Below are 13,068 nucleotides of genomic sequence, written 5' to 3'. Positions count from 1 at the left end.
TAGGCCTATACAAATCAAGAACTTAACAGGCTGTTAGCTTAACAGGCCTTCGAAGGACTGAAAAAATATTGGTGAAATCCACCCTAAATCATGATTTATTTGTGGTGTATTTTTTGTGGCACTTGATTTATTTTGGGAGGAACGACTTGGCGGGGTCTTTTTTATGCCACGAAGTGGTATTTTTTGGGGTTTATTTTACACTGGTAACGTCTGCATTGGGCTGGGCACTACTCGATTAATGTAGCTAAACATTTGTCCTTACGAGACTGAGTGGGCGTCCACAATGGAGAACCGATCATGAACCATAACCTAGTGCCGACTCAAGAGAAAATAAACAAACCATGCTGATGAATAGAAGCGTCTTCAACGGAGTCTTGACCATATTACCGACCCTCTTGTCCTTACGAGACTGAGTGGGCGTCCACAATGGAGAACCGATCATGGACCATAGCCTAGTGCCGACCCAAGAGAAAATAAACAAACCATGCTGATGAATAGAAGCGTCTTCAACGGAGTCTTGACCATATTAGCGACCCTCGCAGAAAGTGAAGAAATTGAGTCTAGTATAATTATTACTTTCTATTTTTTTTCTGCGATGGTTTCTTTATTGCTTACCGTTCCATTAGGTCCAGGGTGGCAGGACTGGGCACATCCTCCGTTATGTATGTTGCACGGATTGACGCTACACTTTTGAGAGTCCGCGGAATATACGTGAATATCTCTCGGACTGTCTTCCAGTCTCTTCACCATCTCTATCATATTGGCACCTGAAGAGGGGAAAAATATGTGTTAGAAGTTCAATAAGTAAAACGAGAAAAGACCTAAAAAAAGAAGAAAAAAAATTCATTTTTCCTGCTCTATGACTTTGAAACATCACCCAAGTAAGCGCAACTGATCTATTTGAGGGTTTTTAGGCTGGATAGACGATGTGATGCGTGTTTTGCTAGCAGGGTATATTCTAATTTCTCTTACCTGTATGTTTCTCGGCCCGATAAACTCCTCTCAACTGCAGATCTGTCCAGTAGATATAGTTCCGATGTACTGTGATTGCGAACGGATATATGGTTGCCGAGATCAACACCTGCAAAATAAGCAAAATGGATTTAGAATTAACGCTAGAAAAGGCCCGATTCAGAGTTGGCAAACTTCATCAATATCAGACAGGCCTTTGGAAAAGTTGTGCACTGATATAAACGGACTAAACTAAAAAGACACGACTTGAGAGAAGGTTGAAGGAATTGAGATTCAGCGTTTTCAGCAGCAAACTGGGAATTCAGACCTGACCTTAATTTTCTGATCTTCACCACTTTTTATATTGTATAGGCCGACTTTTTTGGGATAGGAACTTGGTACTTTTTTACGCATTTATGTTTAGGATTTTAGATAGTTTTTTTTATATATATAAAAAAAATGTAAATGCAGTTTCTTTGTGTACTGATGCTACCAACTTTGGTGCTTACTGCAGCATTGTAGGATTTTCCCAATATCTCAATAATCCTACAATTCAATGTTTACCTACCATGCTGGCACCGGTCGCTATGCGCATTTTTATGTCATAGCTACCTCATTTTCCTCACGAGGCTGAGTGGGCCCGCAACCTGGCCAGTCACGGAATCAATCATTTGGATGATACAAATTTCTTGACCCCGCTGGGAATTGAACCCGGGTCTCCCGCGTGCAAAGCGAGCGTAGTGACCACTACGCCATGGGAGCTGACGATAGGTTTTTTTTTATTATTATTTAAAGGTTTTATATACTTATTTGTTTAAATAAAGCGCCTAGAAAAAAAAAAAAAAAAAAACTGTACCTGTAAAATATATAAGACAAAGACCTCGTTTGGACTGCGGGAGTAAAGGGACTTTTTAGTCTCATTCAGGCAGGACAAACAAGGTATATTTCTATATACATAAAATTGTTCTATTCTAGATCAAGACTGAGTAGTCAGTTTCAATCTCACTCACCTCTCGATTGTTTCCAGCGAGATCACTTCGCTCAATCTTCTCTCTAACAGCGTCAGTCCAATATAGCATCTCATCATCAAAGTCAATAGCCAGTCCAGATGGTTGGGATAGGTCTTTCTCTATGATCACCTTCTTGAGAGATCCGGCCATTGTGGTGCGCAGAATCTTACCGGCCGTCCCGAACCGGCCCCAGTCGGTATAGTAGAGGGTTCTGAGAAAAAATCAGAATATTACCATTTATTTCTTCTTTTTACTTTTTTTTTAATTAAAAATACAATTTAGATTCCACTTTTATCAAAGCCAATGGGTTTTGAACCACAGCACACAGTTTCTTTATAAACTCAATCAACAATGCACTATGAAAAAACAAATTCAGTGAAAACTCAAAAGTACTACACGCCACTGGTGCGAACAAGTACCACACGCCACTGGTGCGAACAAGGAAAATCAGAATCAAAAAATAGAGCTTGTGGGAAAGTAAAATTTGAAAGTCTCTCAGGCACCCTTGCTAGGTACCTACCTTCTGAATTTGGTTTAAAGCCGACTCCACACTTTTTTTGATTTTGGTTTTATCGATAGCTTTGAAAATAGAAAGTAAAAATTAGAAAGTAATCATTTCGAGAATGTGTTTGTGTGAATTTGGTTGTTCTCAACTTAGTTATTCATTAGAATCATAATTCGTGAGTAATTAGCAAAATAATTGGGGGTTGCTACAGAGTGCTTTGTAAGCTGACAGGCGTGAGTTCAATACCTGTTTAGGTCGAGGAAAGAGGAGGAATAGGTACGTTTTGCTAGATACGAATACAACGACTTACTTATAAAACGATCTACACTTACTCTCATGTTTAGGAACGAGAATAGAAATTATCTTCCTCGCTTCTCTTGGGGTGGGGGAATAACTTTCAGTTCATCACTATTCTGATTCACATGGCCAGAAATTTAACCTATACTTTGCAAAGACATTTTTCAGTTCCGCAATGGTCAGTCCATCCTATTTCTATAGATTTTTCATCAAAACAAACACATAAAAGGAACGAGGAACAAGCTGGGTCCGTCCCTCCGGGAATTTTTCAGCCCGTAATTTATTCGATCGCGATTAAAGAAAATCAGTACCTATGTAGGTACCTACCTGATTTGTTTAATATTCAGTTTATTATTATTCTTGATTTGATTTTTTGATTTTACTTTCATGTAATGATTTAAAATCAAGACTAGATCCCGTTTTCCCTTTATTCCCAATATAAGGTTTAAGTCATCCATCCATTTATTGGCCTTGCTCGGTGTAGCTTAACATAGGTGACGCTAAACCGGTCTTAAAATAACGACTGAAGTGTTATCTAAAACTTTCTCTCTTTGAGTTCATAGGTCGTCGCGACAAATTTCAAGATCAGAGCTCATTTGTGTGAGAAAATGTGAAATAAATCCCCCAAAAACCTGTTTTTTTTTCGGTTTTTTGGCTTTATGGCACCACCACTTTTCTGTTCCTGGTAAAAAGACCTTTAATTTGATATATAGGTCGACCAGGTTTGGATAAGTCTTTCTATGGGCACAGACCGTTTCATAACGTAAGTAAATCAAGGTGTCTACTGACAAAGGGTGGGTTACCCGTAGGGGACACACCCGGGGTACAGTACCAGGGGTGGGTGGTACGTACCTCAAACGGATTGGAGGCATGAAATGCCTTCGTCCAGGGATGGCTTGTAGGAGTAGAGATCTAAAGGGCAACAATAGTTATGGGGAAAATGGGAAATTAGGACATTAGTTATGGGGAAAATGGAAAATTGAATAGCACGTAGTCTTAATATAATGGGCGTGGTCCGCCACTTGGCATATAAAATTGAGTTAAGTAGGTGTAGGAGTAGAGATCTAAAGGGTAACTATAGTTATGGGGAAAATGGGAAATTAGGACATTAGTTATGGGGAAAATGGAAAATTGAATACCACGTAGTCTTAATATAATGGGCGTGGTCCGCCACGTGGCATATAAAATTGAGTTAAGTAGGTAATTAATGATCAAATTAAGTAATTTTAAGTAGATTTCCTTAATTATTTCAGTAATTAAATAGTAAGTGGTTTTTATAAGTGGTCTTTACTAGATGGGCTAATACCCCATCAGTGTGGCATGTAATATTAGATACCTAGTACCTAAGTAACACGTGATCTTTACAACATGGGCTCACACCCCACCAATGTGGCATGTATTTTCATATAAGTAAATAAATAAAATTTAATAAAACAGGCTTTAATATATGTTCAAAATGTAATATAAAATACCTTTAGCACATTTTGACACTCCACACTTCTCAAGTAACCATCAGTAAAGAAATTGTTATTTGAGGACAAAAATTTTTGTTGTTATTTTAACCTTTTTTTTTTTTTTTTTTTTTTTTTTTTTTTTTTTAATGTAGGTAATATTAGGAAGTAAGTAGTACAAGATGGGCTCATACCCCATGAGTGTGGTATGTAAGAAATAATAGGTATTTTTAAGTTGCAGGGTTCGATCCCCTGACGAGGAATTGTTATCTTGGAAATGGGAATTGTGATGTTTTTCCAGTCGAATAGGCTTTTATTAGGAAAGTACTGGGTTCAAACCCCAGGAATTGTGTGCAGAGATAGTGAAAGTTGGTTTTTTTATTAGGAAAGTAGGTACTGGGTTCAAACCCCAGGAATCGTGTAGAGACATGGTGAAAGTTGTTTTTTTTTTATTAGGAAAGTACTGGGTTCAAACCCCAGAAATTGTGTGCAGAGATAGTGAAAGTTGGTTTTTTTATTAGGAAAGTAGGTACTGGGTTCAAACCCCAGGAATCGTGTAGAGACATGGTGAAAGTTGTTTTTTTTTATTAGGAAAGTACTGGGTTCAAACCCCAGGAATCGTGTAGAGAAATGGTGAAAGTTGGTTTAGTAAGAATTACGTTGGTCGTGGGTGAAGGTTTTTTTTTTTCAAACAGTTTCAATTTTGCCCTGAGTTTCCAAATAGGTTCAATATATTAGAATAGGGTGGGTTCAAATCCCAATGTGGCATGTAAAAAATACAGGTAGAGCATTGTATGATGATAGTAAGTTGAGGGAAATCTTGGGCTCATACCCCATAATGGCATGTAAGCAGGTAATGGGGGTTGGGTAAATGAGTATTCGGTAGGTACCTATGAGTTTTGAGTAGGTCCTTGTCAGTAGACACCATTTTCATATAAATAAAAAACCATGTAATAAAATTAATTAAAAATACAATTTAGATTCCACTTTTATCAAAGCCAATGGGTTTTGAACCACAGCACACAGTTTCTTTATAAACTCAATCAACAATAAAGTAAATGAATAAATAAAATTAAATGAGTAAATAAATTTAAGTAAATGAATAAATAAATAAAATTAAATGAGTAATTAAATTTAAGTAAATAAATAATATAAGCCTTAATATTGTCGTAATGTAATATAAAATCCCTTTAGCACATTTTGACAGATTAAACCTCTTTATCTATTTTTGCCAGTTTAATCTTTTCCATTTTCAATTTTAAATAAGTCTTGTTCATTTTCAACTTTATCTTTTTCGTCCTAAAATTTGAAAATTATTTTTATTTTTATAATTTTTTTTTCTTTCTTTTTTTTTCGCTAAAAGTGCAGTGATTTTTTTTTTCGCTAAAAGTGCAGTGATGACACCCAAGGATTAAGGATTGAATCCTGGATTGGATTACCATGGAATCAAAATCCCTTTATCACATTTTGACACATTAAACCTCTTTATCTATTTTTGCCAGTTTAATCTTTTCCATTTTCAATTTTAAATACCTAAATCTTGTTCATTTTCAATTTTAGCTTTTTCGTCCTAAAATTTGAAAATTATTTTTTCAATTTTTTTTCTTTCTTTTTTTTCGCTAAAAGTGCAGTGATCTTTTTTTTTTCGCTAAAAGTGCAGTGATGACAACCAAGGATTAAGGATTGAATCCTGGATTGGATTACCATGGAAGCATCGGACTGGATTAACAGTAGGATAAATGTTTGGTGGCGGGTGTGTGTATGGCCTTCATTTAACTTGGATCTTCAGCCAAGTTAAATGCATTTTTTTTCGAGGAGAATTTGTGTGAAAGCGAGTTTGTAGTTGGGTTTACTCGTATGTCTATTTGAGAAGGTCTATGAACAAAGGGCCAGTTTTGAGGAAAACTCCACAGAAACTGGTTCTTATTTCATAGATCTTCTCTTTTGTGTGCGGCTGTCTTTCTCCTATCCTGTCTTCCTTCTCTCTTCGATTTCGGGACGATAAGACCTTAGCAGTTACAGTTTCCTCTATCAAACCTCGAAAAGAATGATTACCTTACCTCTACTAAGGATAGTATTGACAGAGGCTGACGAAGGGTTGGTGGTTGGGATCCAAGCTATCTTAGCCCAAGGTCTGATCTGAGTAAACAGGATCTTGTCGTCAGCATAGTCAAATTCTACTCCCACCACGTTAGTTAAATTTGACTGAAACATAGAAGTTATATTTTAACCCAAGGCCTAAATAATGAAGAAACTACAATCAAGAGAGGAAACGGCCCTAATGATCGCCAACTTTCAATAATTGGAGACGGTCTGACAAGAAGAAGAATTTAGCTTGGAGGGTAGCACGGCTGCTCGGGGCGAACTATCTCCTAAACAGATAAGGTTCGTTCTCGGAACGGCTGTGTTTCTCCTATCCTGTCCTTCTTCTTCGCTATTGGGACGATCAGACGTCAGAAGTTACTGTTCCCTCTATCTTTTTTTTTCCGTATTCTTTTATGTCTATTCAGAAACGGATAGAATAGAGATAGAGCGGTCAAACTTTCTTGACTTGGCAGGGCGGAGTAGCGCTCCTAAATACATTTCTTAGAATCACGGAATACATATTTTAGCACGGAATACATATTTTTGGTATGTATTCTATGAATGGGGGTACATGAACTCATGACTATCAGCTGGTTGAGGGTGGTGAACTCATGACTATCAGCTGGTTGAGGGTGGTGAACTCATGACTATCAGCTGGTTGAGGGTGGTGAACTCATGACTATCAGCTGGTTGAGGGTGGTGAACTCATGACTATCAGCTGGTTGAGGGTGGTGAACTCATGACTATCAGCTGGTTGAGGGTGGTGAACTCATGACTATCAGCTGGTTGAGGGTGGTGAACTCATGACTATCAGCTGGTTGAGGGTGGTGAACTCATGACTATCAGCTGGTTGAGGGTGATGAACTCATGACTATCAGCTGGTTGAGGGTGGTGAACTCATGACTATCAGCTGGTTGAGGGTGGTGAACTCATGACTATCAGCTGGTTGAGGGTGGTGAACTCATGACTATCAGCTGGTTGAGGGTGGTGAACTCATGACTATCAGCTGGTTGAGGGTGGTGAACTCATGACTATCAGCTGGTTGAGGGTGGTGAACTCATGACTATCAGCTGGTTGAGGGTGGTGAACTCATGACTATCAGCTGGTTGAGGGTGGTGAACTCATGACTATCAGCTGGTTGAGGGTGGTGAACTCATGACTATCAGCTGGTTGAGGGTGGTGAACTCATGACTATCAGCTGGTTGAGGGTGGTGAACTCATGACTATCAGCTGGTTGAGGGTGATGAACTCATGACTATCAGCTGGTTGAGGGTGATGAACTCATGACTATCAGCTGATTGAGGGTGATGAACTAATGACTATCAGCTGGTTGAGGGTGATGGAATAAAAAAATGGGGCATAGGAATAATACATTGTGCCAACAGGGAGGGCGAAAGCAGACGTACCTACTAATAATAATAGTGTTATTTTTTCCAGATCTTTGCCTCAAGAGCTCAGTTATTACAGCAGTAGTAACGAGTGATACTCCTGAGGAACTCTGGATAACCAGGGCGGAGTAGTCTAATTCTAAAGGCAAAGAAAGAGAGCTATAGCTTGGTCCATTTGTGACAAAGTTGCGTTGGCAAGCTGTTCACCTCATAATCCTGATCCTGAATTTCACGTCATAATCTTGATAATGTCACGCCACTGACAATTCTGCTGACTTAGCACTATACGTCATAGTCTTGGCAAACTCTGGCATTATAGGATGCGTATTATGGTAAGTACCGTTGGGAGGGGACGCACTATTGTTTTGCCAAACCTCAGGGTTAATTCTATGCCTAATATTCAGTTATTCTTTTCAGGTTGTGTGCCTGATGTCTGACTACATCTTGCCCGAGGACGACCATTATGCCAAGCTGTTTCCAGACTTCCCGCAGAAAGTCCTGAAGATCACCTGAACACCGCATTCAATTCTGGCATCATTATCACTATAGATGATTCACATTCTCTATAGTGATAAGTACTGGTGGGAGAGAGACGGTTCTCTGTCACTCTCCTTCCCGGGTGGGAAAGGGGAAAAGGACACAGTTCTCTGTGTCACGCTAAAGACCGGGTTAGAAAGGGACAGTTCTCTGTCACTCTCTAACTTGGGTAGGAGAGGGATACAGTTCTCTCTCTTTACTCCAGCAGTAGGCTACTACTATTATTGTGGTCAAATTCTCAAATTATATTGAGGATAAAATTCCATACCTCGGCTGGGATTTACCAGGCGAGCGCCTTGACCACTACACCACCGAGGTAGGGTAAGACCTCCTTCTCAGTTCTATGTGGTTTGAATTCGTCCCTTCCCTTTTCCTTCTAAATGCTCTTCCCTCTAACTGCTCTATGCTCTTCCCTCTAACTGCTCTAGGTATACTCTATACTCTCTCCACTCCACTCTGTTTTCAGCCTTAAAAGCCAATTTAACCCTTTGACTCAGGGCCCTGAAGTAATGTCCAAGGGCCCTGATGCTCTTCCCTCTAACTGCTCTATGCTCTTCCCTCTAACTGCTCTATGCTCTTCCCTCTAACTGCTCTATGCTCTTCCTATACTCTCTCCACTCCACTCTGTTTTCAGCCTTAAAAGCCAATTTAACCCTTTGACTCAGGGCCCTGAAGTAATGTCCAAGGGCCCTGAAGTAATGTCCAATATATCTGGTTCCAGGGCCCTAATGGGAAGAGGGAGAGGTTGGGTTTTAGTGGGTCTGGATGTCCCGGTATCCGGACATCAATCCCACACTCCCCATTGCAAAGGTTTTTTTGCAATGGGCGTCTTTTTGAAGATTTCCCCCTCTCCACAAAAAAAAAGAAAAAAAAACACACTACTCTTCTCAGATCGTTTAATCGTTTATTTTTGTTTGTTTCATAGAGTTCTGTTCAACAAATGCACGAATGGTATCAATGGCTTGATTTTCCAATAGTATAATCAACACAAGGTATATATCTGACTCCAGAAATCAACCAGTGGCAGATAGTTGGGGGTAGTTATTAAGCGGGGGTAGTTATTAAGCAAAGTCTATACTAAGCCAGCCTAGTTAGCTTGGTTGGTAGCCCGTCTGCCTTGTAAGCGCTACGCCGCGAGTTCGATTCCAGCCGGCGGCGGATTTTATCCTCACCGGATAATGTTCGTTCTTGGAACGGCTGTCTGTCTCCTATCCTGTCTTCCTTCGCTCTTCGATTTCGGGACGATAAGACCTTAGCAGTTACAGTTCCCTCTATCAAACCTCGAAAAGAATGATTATCTTACCTCTACTAAGGATAGTATTGACAGAGGCTGACGAAGGGTTGGTGGTTGGGATCCAAGCTATCTTAGCCCAAGGTCTGATCTGAGTAAACAGGATCTTGTCGTCAGCATAGTCAAATTCTACTCCCACCACGTTAGTTAAATTTGACTGAAACATAGAAGTTATATTTTAACCCAAGGCCTAAATAATGAAGAAACTACAATCAAGAGAGGAAACGGCCCTAATGATCGCCCACTTTCAATAATTGAAGACATATTTCTGGACATGGTCTTCACTTGACTGGAGTGAAGTCAAGTGAAGACCATGTCCAGAAATATGTATGATATTGTACTTGACCATTATCTCAAACTAAACAGAATTGAAGACGGTCTGGGCTTTCTCCTATCCTGTCTTCCTTCGCTCTTCGATTTCGGGACGATAAGACCTTAGCAGTTACAGTTCCCTCTATCAAACCTCGAAAAGAATGATTATCTTACCTCTACTAAGGATAGTATTGACAGAGGCTGACGAAGGGTTGGTGGTTGGGATCCAAGCTATCTTAGCCCAAGGTCTGATCTGAGTAAACAGGATCTTGTCGTCAGCATAGTCAAATTCTACTCCCACCACGTTAGTTAAATTTGACTGAAACATAGAAGTTATATTTTAACCCAAGGCCTAAATAATGAAGAAACTACAATCAAGAGAGGAAACGGCCCTAATGATCGCCCACTTTCAATAATTGAAGACATATTTCTGGACATGGTCTTCACTTGACTGGAGTGAAGTCAAGTGAAGACCATGTCCAGAAATATGTCTTCAATTATTGAAAGTGGGCGATCATTAGGGCCGTTTCCTCTCTTGATTGTAGTTTCTTATGTATTCTATGAATGGGGGTACATCCCAACAAAAATAGACAGGACATTTTATTTTATTAAAGTTAAAATAAGAAAGTGGAAAAAGGAAATTGCTTCTTTTTTGTACTACCTATTATTTTTTGTTATATGTTTGTTCTGTCTTATTGAAAAATAAAGATAATTAGGTATCATTTTGAAAAAAAAAAAGAATCAAACGCGGAGGGTGAGAATAGAATAGGGGTACTTACCACAGTTTTAAATGGCACAGCCGTCAGTGTCGGGTCTAGATGGAGGGCCCTGATTTCAGTTCTCGTACTAAACACTAGATATTCGTCCATAGTGGTACATTTCTTCGGATCAGACGCGGAGGGCGTGCCAGTGGCGCAGTCACATTTGTAGTGGAGTTTGTTCTGGGGGAATTCGACGGGGTAGGAGAAACACAGCTGCTCGCAACCGCCGTTACCTGATGGGGAGGGGAAAAAGAAAAGGGGAAACATGGTTAAAATAATAATAACAATAATAATAAAATTACCGACCCCAGTTCCCTATAACAAGGGCGTTAACTGCTCTATGCTCTTCCTTCTAACTGCTCTATGCTCTTCCCTCTAACTGCTCTATGCTCTTCCTTCTAACTGCTCTATGCTCTTCCCTCTAACTGCTCTATGCTCTTCCTTCTAACTGCTCTATGCTCTTCCCTCTAACTGCTCTATGCTCTTCCTTCTAACTGCTCTATGCTCTTCCCTCTAACTGCTCTATGCTCTTCCTTCTAACTGCTCTATGCTCTTCCCTCTAACTGCTCTATGCTCTTCCTTCTAACTGCTCTATGCTCTTCCCTCTAACTGCTCTATGCTCTTCCTTCTAACTGCTCTATGCTCTTCCCTCTAACTGCTCTATGCTCTTCCTTCTAACTGCTCTATGCTCTTCCCTCTAACTGCTCTATGCTCTTCCTTCTAACTGCTCTATGCTCTTCCCTCTAACTGCTCTATGCTCTTCCTTCTAACTGCTCTATGCTCTTCCCTCTAACTGCTCTATGCTCTTCCTTCTAACTGCTCTATGCTCTTCCCTCTAACTGCTCTATGCTCTTCCTTCTAACTGCTCTATGCTCTTCCCTCTAACTGCTCTATGCTCTTCCTTCTAACTGCTCTATGCTCTTCCCTCTAACTGCTCTATGCTCTTCCTTCTAACTGCTCTATGCTCTTCCCTCTAACTGCTCTATGCTCTTCCTTCTAACTGCTCTATGCTCTTCCCTCTAACTGCTCTATGCTCTTCCTTCTAACTGCTCTATGCTCTTCCCTCTAACTGCTCTATGCTCTTCCTTCTAACTGCTCTATGCTCTTCCCTCTAACTGCTCTATGCTCTTCCTTCTAACTGCTCTATGCTCTTCCCTCTAACTGCTCTATGCTCTTCCTTCTAACTGCTCTATGCTCTTCCCTCTAACTGCTCTATGCTCTTCCTTCTAACTGCTCTATGCTCTTCCCTCTAACTGCTCTATGCTCTTCCTTCTAACTGCTCTATGCTCTTCCCTCTAACTGCTCTATGCTCTTCCTTCTAACTGCTCTATGCTCTTCCCTCTAACTGCTCTATGCTCTTCCCTCTAACTGCTCTAGGTATGCTCTATGCTCTCTCCACTCCACTCTGTTTTGAGCCTTAAAAGCCAATTTAACCCTTTGACTCACCGGTTCGGAAGCACGGGTTATTCTCATCGGGCGGCTGATTAACAATGTCGAATATAGCGATGTCTCTTAACCCGCTCAGTCCCGTGCGGATCGGAGTGGGCAGGGTAATATTGGTGGACGCCAGTTTGGACGCTTTGTACACGGTACGTAGGTTACGGTCTACCCAGTAAACGTCGCTCTTGTGCACAGCGATACCCATCGGGTTAGGCAGGTTACGACGGATAATCTGGGAAAAGGGACACAGGGCGTGAAAAGGTTAAATATTTTATCTATTCACACGGTAAGCAGCGTGTACACGGTACGTAGGTTACGGTCTACCCAGTAAACGTCGCTCTTGTGCACAGCGATACCCATCGGGTTAGGCAGGTTACGACGGATGATCTGGGAAAAGGGACACAGGGCGTGAAAAGGTTAAATATTTTATCTATTCACACGGTAAGCAGCAAGGTCATGTGTGTGAGGGGTTCAAGATTTGAAAGTTTAAAAGAGTCCTTTTGACAGCCTAATCAGCTTGGAGGGTAGCGCTTCTGGGGTGTGGGAAAAAAAAGAGACACAGGGCGTGGAAGGGTTAAATATTTGAAAATTATGAGGGGTTCAAGATTTGAAAGTTTAAAAGAGTCCTTTTGACAGCCTAATCAGCTTGGAGGGTAGCGCTTCTGGGGTGTGGGAAAAAAGAGTCACAGGGCGTGGAAGGGTTAAATATTTGAAAATTGAAAGAGGTCTCTTTTGACGGCCTAAATAGATCAGAGGGTCTTGCCTTGTAAGCGCTGGTTCGCGAGTTCGATTCCCGCCCAGAGCGGAATTCATCCTAAACAGATAAGGTTCGTTATCGGAACAGCTGCCTTTCTCCTATCCTGTCTTCCTTTCTTCTCTTTCAGGAAGATAAGACCTTTAGCAGTTACAGTTTCCTCTTCCAAAACTCTTGAGAGAGAGAGATAAAAAAAAAATATTATCTAGCCAAAAATGACTTTTTAAAATGACAATAATCAATACCAACCATACCAGATTTTTTAATTTTAAAAGGCGTTTGACAG

At 40.4% G+C, this 13,068-nt stretch overlaps 1 protein-coding gene across 1 annotated transcript in view; it reads right to left on the bottom strand.

Moving 5' to 3' along the window:
• The window catches only part of LOC103509862 (low-density lipoprotein receptor-related protein 2-like), a 132,143-nt gene that overhangs the window by 40,242 nt on the left and 78,833 nt on the right, over positions 1-13,068 (bottom strand). Inside the window, 9 exon segments of the mRNA XM_026823962.1 lie at positions 616-767; positions 973-1,081; positions 1,962-2,172; positions 3,616-3,675; positions 8,136-8,196; positions 9,528-9,672; positions 9,979-10,146; positions 10,607-10,821; positions 12,035-12,260. Of these exon segments, the coding sequence (XP_026679763.1) occupies positions 616-767; positions 973-1,081; positions 1,962-2,172; positions 3,616-3,675; positions 8,136-8,196; positions 9,528-9,672; positions 9,979-10,146; positions 10,607-10,821; positions 12,035-12,260 (1,347 nt within the window).

The sequence above is a fragment of the Diaphorina citri genome, unplaced genomic scaffold, assembly GCF_000475195.1.
Source record: "Diaphorina citri unplaced genomic scaffold, Diaci psyllid genome assembly version 1.1 scaffold24, whole genome shotgun sequence".
Classification (NCBI taxonomy): Eukaryota; Metazoa; Arthropoda; class Insecta; order Hemiptera; family Psyllidae; genus Diaphorina; species Diaphorina citri.
This window is presented reverse-complemented; position numbering and strand designations above follow the sequence as displayed.